The 16,801-nt window shown below is 32.1% G+C and overlaps 4 protein-coding genes across 4 annotated transcripts; 2 read left to right on the top strand and 2 right to left on the bottom strand.

Annotated features, from left to right (window-relative positions):
- The first annotated feature begins 34 nt into the window (after window positions 1-34).
- On the top strand, window positions 35-3,164 carry ASCRUDRAFT_91011 (cullin family protein). Its single transcript, XM_020195067.1, has 2 exons — window positions 35-116; window positions 209-3,164. Exons 1-2 carry the CDS (start codon window positions 40-42, stop codon window positions 3,021-3,023), a joined length of 2,892 nt encoding a protein of 963 aa, XP_020047876.1. The 5' UTR covers window positions 35-39; the 3' UTR covers window positions 3,024-3,164.
- Window positions 3,165-3,429: 265 nt separating this feature from the next.
- LEU1 (3-isopropylmalate dehydratase LEU1) lies at window positions 3,430-5,984 on the top strand (the record flags this gene model as incomplete). The annotated part of the gene is made up of 2 exons (XM_020191202.1): window positions 3,430-5,214; window positions 5,266-5,984. The coding sequence occupies exons 1-2, from the start codon at window positions 3,618-3,620 to the stop codon at window positions 5,982-5,984; spliced, it is 2,316 nt and encodes a 771-aa protein (XP_020047877.1). The 5' UTR covers window positions 3,430-3,617.
- A 2,100-nt stretch (window positions 5,985-8,084) lies between these two features.
- Window positions 8,085-9,689, bottom strand: PLC1 (phosphatidylinositol phospholipase C; the record flags this gene model as incomplete). The annotated part of the gene is made up of 2 exons (XM_020190493.1): window positions 8,085-8,424; window positions 8,491-9,689. Coding segments are annotated over 2 exons (1,539 nt in total), but the record flags the coding sequence as incomplete, so codon positions are not given.
- Window positions 9,690-15,856: 6,167 nt separating this feature from the next.
- ASCRUDRAFT_80627 (uncharacterized protein) lies at window positions 15,857-16,087 on the bottom strand (the record flags this gene model as incomplete). Its single annotated transcript, XM_020194515.1, has 1 exon — window positions 15,857-16,087. One exon carries the CDS (start codon window positions 16,085-16,087, stop codon window positions 15,857-15,859), a length of 231 nt encoding a protein of 76 aa, XP_020047879.1.
- Window positions 16,088-16,801: the final 714 nt, after the last annotated feature.

A 16,801-nucleotide genomic window follows, 5' to 3' on the forward strand; every position in this document is an offset into this window, starting at 1 on the left:
TGAGGTTTCAGATACCCCAAAACTGCTTCGGATTTGCTGATGTGTGCTTCCATGCATGTCAACAAATCTCAACGCACCTCAACGCATACAACCCAAAACAGTATCCGGCACGGATTGTGAGCACGCGACTCTATCCGCCGCAACCTCAAAAGCGTTTCACCACTCCTCTGCTTCTTCTGGTGACTAAGAAGCAGATGATTCCCTCCAGAAGAGCCAAAATAAGGCCTCCAAGGATATCTTCCTTGAACCAGGCCAATCTCTCAGACTCTTGGAATGACTTGTCCATAGCCATCACCGAAATCCAGAACAAGAATGCCTCAAATTTGTCTTTTGGAGAGCTTTACACCAAGGCCTACAACATGGTGTTAAGAAAGCATGGTGAAAAGTTGTACAACAATGTCAAGAACCAAATCAAGAATTACTTGCTCAATGTTTATAAAGATATTGTCAAGAGCTTTGACTACCAGCCCATTGTTATATATCCCTTGTTTGAATCCTCTATAAAGACTGGGGGCGACAATATCGATACGGAAGCTGATTTTAATGATAGCAATGATCCCAATGATACGCTTATTAATATTTCTACTGATGAACCAATTGTGCTTAAAGAAAACATTGATAGAAATATTAGATTTCTTGAAAAAATTGTGACAATTTGGGAAGATCACATCTTTTCAATGAAAATGATCTCCGATGTTCTCATGTATCTTGATCGAGTTTATGCAAAGGAAAATTCATTGCCATCAGTCTACGACTTTGGGATTTCATTATTCAATGACTTTGTCATCACATATAACAATAATAAAATTGGTGAAATGTTGAATCAAATAGTTATTGATCAATTTTATTTGACTCGAAAAAATTTAACGACCAATAGTGAGAACAACCTAATTAAATCGGCGATGAAAATGTTTGAATCATTACAAGAGGACTACCTAACTAGAAATAAATTAAGAAATAGTAGGTTAAAGGCAAAGGAAGGTTCAACCACTGCGGTGAATTATTACTTGAGATATTTTGAGCCATTTTTTTTGAAAAAATCATCGGATTATTATGAAGTTTTTGCTAAAAAATTACTATCATTTCATGATGGTTCAATTTATATAGAATCTATCTCTTCATTGATAAATGAAGAAGAAAACAGATTTTTATTAATTGTGCCAGATGAAACATATCCTAAATTAGTCCAATTAATGGACAATATATTAATTAATAATAATTTCAACCAAATATTGGATTTTGAGGGAAATTCATTAAATTATTGGTTATATAATTTAGATTTTAAAAAGTTGAAATTAACTTATAAATTAGCTAAAAGAATTGATAGTGAATTTAAATTATTGAGAGAAAAATTAAGAAATTATATTTTTTTAAATGGGCAAAAATTAGAAGTTAAAGTTAAACTTTTTATTCAAAATATTAATAATAATAATAATAATAATAATAATAATAATAATGGTGATAATAAAAACAACAACAGTCACAATAACAATAAATCAAATAGATTGAATGTTAAAAAAAGAACATTAAAAGAAACGCAAACTTTGTTTGCCAACGAATGGATTAAATTGATATTAAAATTCCGTGAAAAATTAAAAACTTCATTAAAAACCTGTTTTGAAAATAATAACAATTTTTCTGCTACAATTGAAAATGCATTTTCTGAATTTATTAATTTAAATCCAAAAGTTTCCGAATGTTTAGCGATTTACATGGATGATTATATTAAAAAATCTTTAAAACAATCAACCTCGATTTCTAGTAAAGTTAGTAATAATATTAGTAATGGTATCAATAATAGTGCCATTGCTAATGGTAATACTGCTATCAGCACTATCAACAGTTCCAGTAATAATAAACTAGGCTCAATGAATGATGATATTAAAACATGGATTGAAGGATCAGTTATATTATTAAAATTTATCAATGATAAGGATTTATTCGAAAAATATTATAAAAATTACTTGGGTAAACGATTATTAACAAGTAGAAACAGTTTTAATTCTGTGGTTGGAAATATTGATAATAATATTGAAAGCTTTGCGATAATCAAAATTAAAGAAGAAACTGGGACATCATTTACTAGCAAACTAGAAGGAATGTTTAGAGATATAAAAAAAAGTAAAGAATTAAATGATGAATTTAATAGTAATATAGGCAAGGATAGCTTGGAGTTGGAGGTTAATATATTAACTTCAACATTTTGGCCCCAAACCAATAGTAGAGAAATTGATAGCAAAATCATATACCCTGAGTTTCTCAAGTCTAAACAAGAGGAGTATAATGAATTTTATTATAAGAAATATTCTGGCAGATTTTTAAATTTTACGTCTAACTTTGGCACAATGGATATTCGAATTCAATTTAACAAGAAAAGACATGAGATCATTATTCCTATTTATGGTGGATTAATCTTATTGTTGTGGTCGGATTTAGATCAAAGAAACTTGAAGTTTACAATGAAGGAAATTGAAGAAAAGACAATGATACCAAGAAACGATTTGATCAGACATTTGCAGAGCATAAGTGTGGCTCCAAGAACAAGGCTATTAAAAAAGGAACCAATGTCAAAGGGTATAAATGAAACTGATCTCTTTTCATTTAATGAGAGTTTTGAGGCACCCACCTTTAAAGTGAAAGTTCTAACCATTTCCATGATATCGAGTGCAGCAACTAATGCTAAGGCCAACCAAGCTGCAAACAAGAAGGAAGATCAAGCAGGTGGAAAGAACAGGAATGTTGAGATGGATGTTGAGATTGAGGACAAAAAGAGGGAGGACCAACAGATCATGAGGGATGTGTTGCTTGACAGGAAATACGAAATCGATGCTGCCATTGTCAGAATAATGAAAGCAAGAAAGAGACTTGAGCATAACGAGTTGATGAGCGAGTTAATCAAGCTCTTGATTGGCAGATTCAAACCCTCGCCCCAATCGATCAAACAAAGAATCGAGAGTCTTTTGGAAAAAGATTACTTGAAGAGAGACGAGCAGAACATCAATCTATATGAGTATGTAGCCTGAACGTGTTGTGTTGTGCTGCTTGTGCTGCTTGTGCGGTTTTGACCCAGCGCGGGGGGTCTTTCAAACACAACGCACGCTGAGCGCGTCATGATGCACGTACCATTCCCACAGAACCGCCGTTTTTTTCCTACCACGCCGGCGGAGCCCAACGTGAAAAACGGATTTCTTTGTCTCAGACCACCAACTGCCAAATGACTCGATCCGGGCTCTCCACTGACAAATTTCCGGCTTGTGATTGGCCGGTTTCTAAATTTTGACAGCTCCGGTTTAGGGCCGGCCGGTATGGTTAAATCTGGCGCCGGTGCAGGAAAAAAAAATTGGAAAAAGCTTTTCGCCTTTTTCATGATTAACTTATTATTCAGTTATTGCTGTAAGCAACTAAAAAACAATTACTCATCTTCCTTATTATATATTGAACCATATTTCCCCAATTCTTTTCTTCTTTCTCTTTCAACATTTCTTCAAATTATTAAAGAAAAAATCGAATATTTCGCTATTTTTTTATTTTTGTCACTAAATCCACCTCATACAGATCTTATAGTCCCACTAATTTCAATAATACTCAGCTGTTTTGTGTTTTTTTCATAATAGATAATGACAACTTCAACGGCTCCTACAACTTTATATGACAAAGTTTTCAATGCTCATATCGTCCACAAGGACGAATCTGGCTCATATCTCTTATATATAGATAGACATTTAGTCCACGAAGTCACTTCCCCACAAGCCTTTGAAGGATTGGAAAATGCCGATAGAAAAGTCAGACGACCAGACTGTACATTAGTAACGGTTGACCACAATATTCCTACAGTTTCAAGAAAATCATTTAAGTCGATTGACTCATTTATTGATCAAAAGGATTCAAAACTCCAAGTACAAACTTTAGAGAAAAATGTTAAAAAATTTGATTTAACTTACTTTGGTATGACCGATGCCAGACAAGGTATTGTCCATATTGTTGGTCCAGAGCAGGGTTTCACCTTGCCAGGCACCACTGTCGTCTGTGGTGATTCTCATACTTCTACACATGGTGCTTTTGGCTCTTTAGCCTTTGGTATTGGAACTTCTGAAGTCGAGCATGTTTTGGCTACTCAAACTATTATCCAAAAGAAATCCAAAAACATGAGAATCTTAGTCAATGGTATCTTGAGCCCAGAAATCACTTCAAAGGATTTGATTTTACATATAATTCATGTGATTGGTACTGCTGGTGGTACTGGTTGTGTTATTGAATTTGCTGGTGAAGCCATATATAAACTATCAATGGAAGCTAGAATGTCAATGTGTAACATGGCAATTGAAGCTGGTGCAAGAGCTGGCATGATTCAGCCTGATCAAATCACTTTTGATTATATCAAAGGTAGACCCTTGGCCCCAAATGGTGAACAATGGAAAAAGGCCGTAAAGTACTGGAAAACTTTAAAATCAGACCCTGATGCTTATTTTGATCACGAAATCGTCATTGAAGCTAAAGACGTTATTCCAACTATAACTTGGGGTACTTCTCCACAAGATGCTTTACCAATAACTGCATCTGTTCCTGATCCAGCAAATGCCACCGATCCAATTCAAAAATCAGGTATGATTAGAGCTTTAAAATATATGGGTTTGAAATCAAATGTTCCCTTTGTTGACATTTCGATTGACAAAGTCTTTATTGGATCCTGTACAAATGCTAGACTTGAAGATTTAAGAAATGCCGCTAAGGTTGTTAATGGCTATAAAATTGCTCCAAATGTTAAATTAGCCTTGGTGGTTCCAGGTTCTGGTTTAATCAAAAGACAAGCTGAAAAAGAAGGTTTAGATAAAATTTTCGAAAAAGCAGGCTTCACTTGGAGAGAAGCTGGTTGTTCAATGTGTCTCGGTATGAACCCAGATATTCTTGATCCTGAAGAAAGATGTGCTTCTACTTCTAATCGTAATTTCGAAGGTAGACAAGGAGCTCTTTCAAGAACCCATTTAATGTCTCCAGCAATGGCTGCTGCCGCAGGAATTGCCGGTAAATTTGTCGATATTAGAAAATGGGAGTATAAAGATCCAGGCTCCCCAAGAATTTCAGTTGAAGCCGACAACTATGATGATGAAGATTATGAATTGTATAAGAAAGTTCAAGATGAAGAAAAACAACCATTGGAAGAAGATATCAATAGCAAAGAACTTAAGGAAAAAAATGGAAAAAAACCCATAACTGGTGAAGTTAGAAATGGCGTTAGAAAAATTAATGGTAATGGTATTTCTAAAGCTAAAAAGAAACCAGCTGGTTTGGAAAAATTCACAATTTTAAAAGGTGTATCCGCTATCTTAAATAAAGCAAATGTGGATACTGATTGCATTATACCAAAGCAGTTTTTGAAAACAATTAAAAGAACTGGTCTTAAAAATGGTTTGTTTTATGAATTAAGATTTGTAAAGGATGCCAATGGAAATGATGTTCCAACAGATTTCATTCTTAATCAACCATATTATGATAAATCCGAAATTTTAGTGGTTAACGGTGATAATTTTGGATGTGGTTCATCTAGAGAACATGCACCATGGGCCTTGAAAGATTTTGGTATTAAATGTTATATTGCACCATCTTTTGGTGATATATTTTATAATAACTCCTTGAAGAATGGATTATTGCCAATTAGAATACCTCCAGAAATAATTCAAAATAAAATCATTCCAGTGATTCAAGATACTCAAAATAAACTAGTCGTTGATTTGCCAAATCAAAATATATTAGATGAAAATGGTAATATAATAGTTGAGCATTTTGATATTGATGCATTTAGTAAACACTGTTTGATTAATGGTTTGGATGAAATTGGCTTGACTTTGCAAAAAGAAAAATACATTACACAATATGAAGAAGTTAGAAGGGATATTTATTCATTCTTGGAAGGTGGATCTAAATTAGTAAAGCCAATTAATGGAACCAAAAAGAGTTTGTATGGAGTTACTGCTCAAGAATGGTAATTTGGTAGTGATACACTCTATTTTCAATGCTTTTTGTGCTTATATTATTGTTATTTAATTTTGTATCGTGATAACTAATATTAATATGTATAATTAATTCATTCACTTGTGATTTTTTTTTTCAGCAGCATCTTTTTCCATATATATCTTTGTAATTTATATTATTTTCATTATTTATTTAGCTACTTTCCTGGTTACCACCTAATACATTCTGGCGTCCAATCACAGTGGAGCTCAAAAAATGTTAATGTACTGCACGTGTGTCTGAAAATAGACTCGATTTGGTAAGGGATAATCTGATTTTTGTTTGCAGGTCAAAAACCCATCCAGAAATTGTGCACTTTCTTGGTCTCTGAACTAAAATCAATCTACCACTTTGACGGTATTCATTTCCAGCTGCATACATCTGCATTCTAACGCGCTCTGTGTTTGTGAATCCGTTTTGGCTTATTAAATTAATTACTGCGGTACTCAAAATCAAATTAAAGACATTGTGATTACAATTACACTGACAGTTTTTCCATCGGGTCTGTCATAGCCATTATATATCAAAAGAAATTTTTCAGAGTGTTTGCAGCAGTGCTGAAGTGCTATCGAGAATTGCTATACTGCTGGTTTTAATATTTCAAAATTGACCTGGACATAAAGGAACAATCTGGTTTTAGATTTCGGATTTATTAGTTTTATCATCAAGCACAGCAGTTTGTTATCAGTTAATAAAAAAACTTAATGTGATATGATAATGTGCAAGTATAATAAAAAGTGAATATAAGCTGGTTTATCAGCAGTATTTTTTGTATCATCGAAATTCACTTATGTTTTTGCTTTTTGAATGACCTGAGGATTCACTTTTACGAATAACTGCTAGTCAAACGATTTTTTGGTTAAAATTATGAAAAAGAAAGAAAAGGAGACCACAAAACAGATTTTTGTACTGAAAACTGATTTCTACAAAAACATACATAATTAGACTAATTTTTCTGAATTTTTCTGAATTTTTTGTTCAAATGCTGGCTCGATTTGAAATTTCTTTCTCTTTTTATGCATTTCTAGTGATTCAGTCATACGAATTGTAAAAATATGCAGAAATTCATTTTCAGAAACTATAGATGAAACAGAAAAGCGGTTGTCGTGCAAGAGACAAATAGAAGGAGAAAGAGAAAGAGGAAAATTGATTGGAAGCTCCAAGCGTCGGCGATGGTTAACTCAGCAAAACGAAGGAAACGCCAAACAAGAACTGAGCACAGAAAATGCAGAACCCACAGGAGGAAATAAATATGGGTTGGCTGTTGGGGAGTTGTGATTGGTTGATTTGCACAGGTTTGCTAAATTAGGCAATTTTTGTGATATTTCACCAAGCAAATATACCGATATTGAGGTTTAAGTTGAGGACTCTAAAAGAAACACAAAAAGATTAGAGATTTAGAGAAAAAAAGCCCGATTACTGCCGAACAAGATATGTTTTAAAGTAGAAGTTTACTTAAATATAAAACTATTTAATAAACTAATTAACAATTAGATAATTACTATAAGTATGTAATGTATGTATGTGTGTATATGAATGTAATGAATTTTATAAATTTTTTTAACCATAACCCCCAGAAAGCATTTAATCAAAAAGTATAATAGAAAACAAAACTAAATGCAATTTTTCTCTATTTTCTTTGTGACTTGTGAGTAAACGTCTTTTTTCTTGTTTTTATTTTATTTTTTTTTTTCATGTTTTCTATATTATTTTTTATTTGAATAAATTATTCAACTTTTTCTTTTTGAATTTTGCTCAAAGAAAAAAGAGAAAAAAAACTCTATCTGATTTGTTTTTGCAACTACCCCAAATTTAAATGAATAACCAACAAATTTTTTTATAAAAAATGAAAAAAAAACAAAGCATAAAAAATTTTTTGAAATATAAACAGAAAGTTAAGAACTGAATTTAAATGAAAAGTGAAAAGTGAAAAAAAGCAAAATAAAGCAAAAATAATAAAAAAAAATGAGATAAAGATGAACTTGATAAAAACAATAACCAAAAAAAAAAAAAAAGTAAAATAATAATTAGAAAAAGCTAAAATTTAATTTACTTTTGAGATTGTCATTTTCAAATTAAATATAATTTAACTTTACAAATAATTTGGATCCAAATATTTCATCACCATTGCTGTCATAAATTGGTAAGTGTCTATATCCTTCTTTTAAATAAATTAACCTTGCAACAAATCTTCCAATGATATCAGTTGAATGATTTTTTTCATCTCTATTTTTGACTGTTAACCTGATAAATAAGAATTCTTTGAAACAATTTTTTAGATTTATTTCAAATCTATTGTTCCAAACTGGATTGAATCCATTGGATGAAACAATACAGCTTTTGAACTTAAGTTTATTATTGTAATTGTTTATAGTCTTTTGATACTGATTCGAAGCTGGTGAATCAGAAGTATAGCTTCTATCGCTGTAACTGTCGCAATCGCTGCTGTCTGTTGAGTCATCACTGTCACTTGAAAATGACTTTCCTCCCCAATTTATAGAGTCATTATCTTGTCCAAAAACCTCAACTTCAACATATGAATTAATATTGTTCTCTAAATTGATAACGTCATTATTTTCGATTTTTAAACTTAAACCTGAAATGATGTCAATAATGATTTTGGCATCTTTTCTATGGTTTTGTGCATTGAAAAAATCATCATCATCATCGTTTTGCTCTCTAAAATTTCCTTCTTTTCTTCTAATGGAGCGAAGAAATTCGGGTTTCAATACATAACCGGAACAGTTATTATTATTAAACATTGATTCATTTAATTGTTGACCCAAGTCCTTAGTTTGCCAGTTTGTTGCAACAAACTGGCAACCAAATTTCCAGTAATCTATTGGGTTAAAATTGCTTGAGTTGACTCTTAAACCTGATGGGTAAATTCTGTTGAGATATCTTCTATTATGCTTATCCAATAAAACTCTTTTATCAAAATCCTTTAACATTGAATTTATTGTTTTTTCGCTAAATGAAAAGCAATGAAATTTATTTTTTGATTCTGGTAATGAAAAACTTTTAAACTTTAAACCATACACGTAACTTATAGCACATAGTTGTGGAATAATTTTAAATTTATCATTACTATTTTTATTTTTTCCTTTTTTTTTTGAAATCAATTTCGATCTAAGATTATTTGAGTGATAAATGGAACCATTTTCACCAGAAGAAGAGAAGGAATTTAATGAAGAATAAGATGAAACCTTTGGAATGATATTAGTTAAATCGACTTCTGATTTATTAAAGCGATTAGATCTTTTAATTTTCATTATGACTTTGTTTTGCAAATCCAAGGGGCTGGGCAATTTTGTTTGATTAAGTTCATCTTCACTAGATTGAATAATCAACATGCCGCCTAAGATATCGATAAAGGTATTTTTCACAGTAACTTGAAAAGTTTTCTTACAGTGAATTTCGATTGATAACATCAAAGGCAAAGAAGAGTTTTCAAAAGCATATTTCTTTATTGTAAGCAATACATCTTTTAACATACATGGAGAAGTAAAAGTTAAACCATGACTAACAACTGGTCCATTTAAACCATCCCAGATATCAATTTCAATGCATTTGCACCCCTTTTTCAATGCATGAATATAGCCTTCAATGGAGGAAAAGCCTTTAACTTGTTTACCTAAAAGGTAAGTATTATGAGAGGAAGATATGTAGTATTCATTTAAAGGCCTTGTGAAGTCGCTTGTTTCTTTCAAGTCGTGAAAGATATCTGATTCAATCAAATAATTTTGAAAATCGTTTAAATTTAGATAATTTTTTGAATTTGAGTAAATTAGAAAAGTATTTTTTAGGTCTTTTTTGTTGAGATGAATTTCCTTTTGGGTATTAATTATAAAGTCTTTAAAATCATTAAAGAAAAGTTTATTTTTATGGTTTTGATTAGAAATATTTGAAGAAGATATGTTGTTGAAAATTGAAGATATTTCTAGTCTAGAATTCTTTAAAAAGGAGAATAGTTCCTTTAATTGGTTGTAGGATAATTTTTTTTTGTGGTGAAGATCATATTTATCAAATAAGAATCTAGCTCTTTTGATTGGAATTAGAATGTTGTATTTATTTAAGAATTGTAAATATAGATCAAATGATAAATAATGATTTTTGTAGTTGAATGAGTTTGAAAAAATTTTATTTGAAAAATGTAGATCAAAATTGAAGAAATTTTGCCAAAGAATTGAAAATAATTGATTAAAGGGTAATTTAGAAAGATTTTTATAGTAATCTTTTAAGAATAGTAGAATGATTATGAAGAGTTCGAATTCTAGTTTATTGTAACTTAGTAGATGTAATATTTTTGTTGTGTTGCTTCTTTTGCCATCAATTGAGGTGTGATCGTGTAGAGAGGATGTTAGAGAAGACAAGGAATGGTTACTAAAAGGACGAGAAATGAACCCATTAAATGAGGAATTTGAAGGGCTGATGGAATTTGAGCAATCCAGGAAGATGGGATTGTCAAAAGAGTCGGAAAAGGATGAATTGGAAGAATTGCGACTATGAGTAAAATTATTGGTGTTGGTGTTGTTGTTGTTGTTGTTGTTATTAGTGGTATTTTTTTTGTAGATAATTGTTAGTAGATCTGGATGAGAATCTGAAGATATGATGGAATTATTCTTTTTGGATTTTGAGATGTGGTTAATTCTAATGTCTATAATGTCATCTAGGTATAAGAAACCAGAGGAATTATTATTTTCCCAGATTAGAGAAAATTTTTTTGAGGATAGGTTGAATTTGAAAGATTTTGGAATGTTGTTGTGATTTTTATTCTGAGTATGAGAGTGGGTATGAGAGTGAGAGTGAGTGCTGGTGTTGAAAATGTTTGAATTGTTTTTAATTTTAATGAGATTGATTCCATCAAGAATGAAATTTTTTGGAATTAGGAGATTTAGAGGTAAAGCTAGAGATTGTGGATTGATGATATTGTTGAAATTGTTGGTGTTAAGAATGGATAAAGGAGTTTCAAATTTTGATAGTATATTTGTATTTTCAGTGTTGATGATGTTTGAGTTGATAAAGTGGTTTAAGGATTTGAGGAGTATTGATTTATTTTCTTTAAAATGAAGTATATTTTTGAATTTTTTGATATTTTTAAAGTGTTTTGTGTTGATAATGTTGGTGTTGATCTTTAAATCTTTTAAATTTTTTATATTTTTTATATTTTTGATATTTTTGATAGTTTTGATGTTTTTGATATTTTTAACATCTTTGGTGTTTTTCGTATTTTTTTTTGTGAGCGATAGTTCAGGTGAGGATTGGATTGAGTGAATAGTATTGTGAATATTATCGTTGTTTGAGGTTGTATTTGAGATAATAGAGTCATGAGAGTGACTAGAATAAGAATCCAGATGAGAGTTTAGAGATAAATTAGATAAATTAGACAAGTGGGATAAATTGAGGTCGTAGAAGGATTTGACCTGGAATAATTTTATATTTGAAAGAAAATCGTGCTGTGAATTTAATTGAGAATGCATATTTAAATGTAAGTCAGAATTTATATCAAAGGAAGATATGGAGGAGGAATCGTCATTAGAGAAATCGGAATCGAATAGCAAATCAGAGAAATTAGAAGCAGAGAATTTGAGTAGAGAATTTGGTATGGAGGAAGTTAGAGCAAGGTTGGCTTTGATAAGATTTGGATCTTTTTCTACTTCATCATGATCATCGTCATTAGTTAGGGGAAGATTTAATTGATTTGTGAGAGTAGTAATCATGAAAGGGAGAAAGAGAGGAGATAAAAAAAGAGAGGGAGAGGTAAATAGAGAGGGAAACAGAGAGAACGAGTAGAATATGGATGGATAGAAGCTGTGTAGATGAAAAAAAAAGATGGGAACGAGCAAGTAAGAGGGATATTTAAAGGGAAAAGAAATGAGATAGGCTGTTTCTAGAGAGGAAAATCAGACAAACTGAGAAAAAGAGATGGAAGAAAGCAAAAGGTAGGAACCAGGGAAAAGGGCAAAAAAGGAGGAAAAGGAAGAAGATTTATATGAAATGAGAGAAATAGGTTGAGAGGTAGAGAGGATAAAGAGTAATTCTCAGTAGTGAGTTCGTAATTGAAAGAAGAATGAAAAGGTAAATAGAAGGTAAGCAGAATCCAGAATAAACACTAATATTATTAAACACCAATATATTATTTAGGTAATGCAAATGGCAATTTACAATTTACAATTTATTATTTAGGATTAAACTGGCTGTGAATGGATAATCACTGCTTTAACATCTCAGAGCTGTCTGGAAGCAGTGCTAGTGCCACAAAGAGTTTGAAAGAAAGCTGCGCGCTCCCGCACACAAACCCTAAACCCTAAACCTTAATCCCGAGAGCGGTACTAATTAATTGGCACGCAACCATTGGCTGGGAGAGAATCACAGCGCTGGCTGGACCACGTCGCTGGGCTCACGAGCGCCAAAGCAGCAGGCCCAGCTCCCAGTGTGTTGCCAGTCCGGTGCTGGGCACAACATTGCTGGTGTTGTGGATCTCTCTGGGTGCTTTTGTGGTGCTTGCTGGGCACAACATCCACAAAACCACACCAGACACAAACAGCAGAGGTTCCACAGCAGCCTACGGTGGAAAGCTCGCTAGCGTTGCTGCACATGGAAACCTAAAACCCTGTTGGCACTGCGCGCGCGGTGCATCTCCGCTGCCAAACCAATGTTGTTTTCCTATTATAGAAGCTGACTCCCGACCGGTTTTTGTCCGTGAGCGTGCGGCAGTCACCTGACACCCAGAGAGGGGCGGGAGTGCGTCTGGAGTCTGCGGGCTCTTCTAGACCGTTGGGGAGGTTGCTGTGTGTGGACGAGCTTAAAATAGCAGCGGGCTTGCCAAAAATAAACAGCAGCGCGGAAACAGCGCGCCAGCAGTGCGGTAGCACTCGTGCGCCAGCTGTGATTGGTTGCTCCGGCTGTTTAATCGGCGGCCCAACGCGAGACCAGACAAGTTGGGAGTTACAAGTTAGCAGATAAAAACAGTACCGCCGGCTTGGAAGCGAGACCAGCAGCGGCCATGGGAATATTTCCCTGGGTCAAGAGCGCAAAAGTTGACTGATACTTTTTGCTCTTGACTTGGTGTTGGAGTGTCAGAATTAGCATTGGGATATTCACCCTTAGGAAGCTATTTAGATTTCTTATTTCATGTTTTGAAATTTTCACTTTTGAACGTGTGGTTGAAATTAAGACCCAGAATCTGGTTATGTTGCATTTTAAATTCACTACGGAAAACTAAAACAACAGACATTTGAAATCAGTTCACTAATCCAGAACAGGCCAAATTTAAACAATAAACGATCAACTGGTTGTATTACTGATTTGTAATGATCTGATATTAATTAAGATTTGCTTTAACGAAAAAGTAATCTGTGTTTATAATTGCAACCAGATTATATTTGTATACTCTTTTATTGGCTTGTGAGGAATCTGTGAAAAATATCTGAATTATCAGATTAACACTACAATGCTAATGGGTAAAGATTCTAAAGAATACCTAGTAATGTTGATGACGAAGACAATGTTTTGTCATTTTTGTCATCTTTTCCAACTTTTTGTTTTAATTTTTTAAACCTTTTTGATATGTTTAGTGATTTTTAAAAAATTTTGAATTTTCTTTTAAATTTTGCTTTTGAATTTTTTTTCTCAGCTATTCCAATTATTTAGCAAATTCTCTATGAATGATGGTAAAAATTGATCACCGATATTTACATAGGGACAACATTTGCGTTAATAGCTTTAAGGTCGTTAGCTTATATTATTATATTATTATATTATTATATTATTATATTATTATATTATTAAATAGATCATACTGATTTTGGCCACAGCAACCAATCAAACTGGACAACGTTTCTCTTTTCTGTCGCATCCTATAATGGAACTTTACAGAGAGTGATTTCTATTTATTTCTATTCCCATTTTCATTTTCATTTTCATTTTCATTTCCATTTCCATTTCTTTATTAATCACTCAACTCTCAACACTATGTACGTTTGTTTATCTATATTTATATTTACATAATTATGGATAATCAAACAAACAAACATATAAGAAATTTAATAAACTGCTTTCGTTTACGAATTTAGTTGAATAATTTAATGAATATTAAATTATCATTCAATAACAATATAGTTTGAATCTTAACTCTAATTTGTAACTCTAACCGTAACTCTAACCTTAATTTGGTATGAGTTTGAATTTGAATTTAACTTTTTGAAATTCATTTGAATGCCATTTCAATTCTATTAAATTTTAATTAAATTTTAATTCAATCTAAACCAAATTTTAATCAACCAACTAAATCTAAATCAAATTAAAATATAATCTTTTGTTAAAGGAGAATATTGAATATAATACTACTGGATTTAATTTTGTTTTCCCTATTGCCTTCACATATATAAATAGCTTGCACTTGCTAAATACAACTGTTAAAAACCACTCACTTTTATTGCTTTTGTGTTTCTATTCATGCAACTTCAATGGCTATGCTTGTAATTATAGTCAATTATTATAAATATATATAAAAATATTAATAATAAAAATATTCATAATAATAATAATAATAATAATAATAATAATAATAATAATATTCATAATGATGATTATGATGATATTAATGATTATTATCATTATCATTAATATTATTATAGTAAATATTCATTCACATAAATTAAATCGTTTCTTATTTGTTATTGAAATAATTCTTGTAAAGAATTGCCGCATTATTTCCTTAACAGTTTTCCACCTCTTGACAAACAATTGGTATGAAATACTCAAATTTATTAATTTAGTTTGATTTCAAGCTCCAAAAAAACGAAAACGGAAATACAATTAAAATTATAAACGAATTTGAAATTTGTTTGAAATTTATTTGAAATTTCAATTAACATCCAAAAAAACAAAACATAAAACAAACCAAAAAACAAACTGTAATTCACTTTTTTATTATTATTATTATTATTATTATGTGTTTATTGTTTTTCGACATTTTTTCTTATTTTCTCATTTTCTTACTTTTTGTTGGCTGTTCAAATTTTTGGAATAAAAAAGAAACAACATCCTCACAAAACTGTTTTTTTTTTCTTTTATTTTGAGACTTTTACAAGAATTCCAGAGAAACATGAAGAAAATCCTATAGAATCCTGTGGAATTCTTTAGAACCTTTTCGCATCCTCTAAAAATCTTTATGTCCTTTAAAAATCTTAATGTCCTTTCAATCTATATTAGTATCCTTGGAGCCTTTGAATACGAGCAAAATTAATTCAATTTTAATTCAATTTTAATCAAATCCTAATTACCACTACTCGAGCTTACAATATACATAAATCATTTAGCATTTGGTTATCTTTCCAACCACTATCTCCATTTTATCTTTTATCTTTTTCTTTTAATACGATAAAAATGATCATAACCATGATCTTTCTCACTTACACTTCAATCAATTAGAACTTTTACTTTAATTTTATGTTTGAAGGGGATGAGATAGCAATCTCTCAGAGTCATCAACTTATCAATCGCTAAGAAAAATTATAATTTAGAACAGAACATGATATTGAGGAGGAGCATTTTAACAATTTCATTAAAACTAATTACTAATTCCAACTAAAAGAGCCTCTTACATCCTTTCCCTCCTTTTCCTTTTAAATCTTCATCTTTAGTCCACTACACTGTTATTCTCCTATACTTTTATCACAAAAAAAAGAACTGCTTGTCAAGAAAAATCGTTTCAACATTGATAACACAACCGTTCTTACAAAGTACCCAAAGGAACCAATTGACGGTTTTGGCAAACTTGATAAAGCAAATACTGATCCAAGTACGTTATCTTGAGCATAAATGAATAGCACCTCAATTACTTCTATCTATAAGCTCCATAAGCTCTAAGCTCTATAAGCTCTATAAGTCGTGAACCACACCTCGTTTCATTTCCCTCTCCTTCTTTGTTGCTCATTCTGTGCTCTTCCAACAAATCCTCCCGTTTCTTTAGACTCAATGTCACGCGATATACGGCGTGGGACGGCAACAGAAGACGGCACCGTGCCAGACCGTCCTGAACACCAAGGGAGCAGATGCCAGATTTGCGGGACATGGAGCGGGTGCTGATCGCTGTCACGGGCTGCTTTACAACAAGCTGCTTTGGCCTTTGGCCTTTGGCTTTGGCTTGAAGCAACAAAGCAAAAAGAACAAAATAAAGGGAAGAAACCAAGAGCGTTTTGGCCCGCGAAAAAGGGTAACCATGATGCAATCTCAGCAAATTCAGAGATGGTCTCCGTCTCAACAATAGCGCGAGCCCAGTGCTTGTCTGTGATTGGCCTGTTTCTGCCAGCTATCTGCGCATGTTATGCACGCACACGCAGAGGCTGCATTGTGCGGTGCGATCTTCTTATTGTTGGAATTTTGGAGTGCTGCCCTATTTGCATAGAGGACAAATTGGTGAGTAGAAAAGTAGCATTATTCGTGTAGTCTCCCCCATTATTCAGCTATTCTCCCACAACCATCCACTGTTTATTCGTTAACTGTTCAATTCAAAACACATCATCAAAAGATAATTACTTAGCTCACTGAATTGTAACACCATTATTTCATTTAAATATCATACCTTTTGTTTTTTTTAGTAAGCTTGTATTTGTTTTCTCTCTTTTTTACTCTCTCTCGTCAATCATAACCAAAACAAAAATTCATTTAATTTCCTAAAAAGATTATTTTCTCATAAATTTAACGATCACATCTTCTATCTTGATTCCTTAACACATATCTTGACTTTCTGTATCCAACTCAGTCAACTCAAATACTCATTCTTAGG

Source organism: Ascoidea rubescens, assembly GCF_001661345.1.
Source record: "Ascoidea rubescens DSM 1968 unplaced genomic scaffold ASCRUscaffold_5, whole genome shotgun sequence".
Lineage (NCBI taxonomy): Eukaryota > Fungi > Ascomycota > Saccharomycetes > Ascoideales > Ascoideaceae > Ascoidea > Ascoidea rubescens.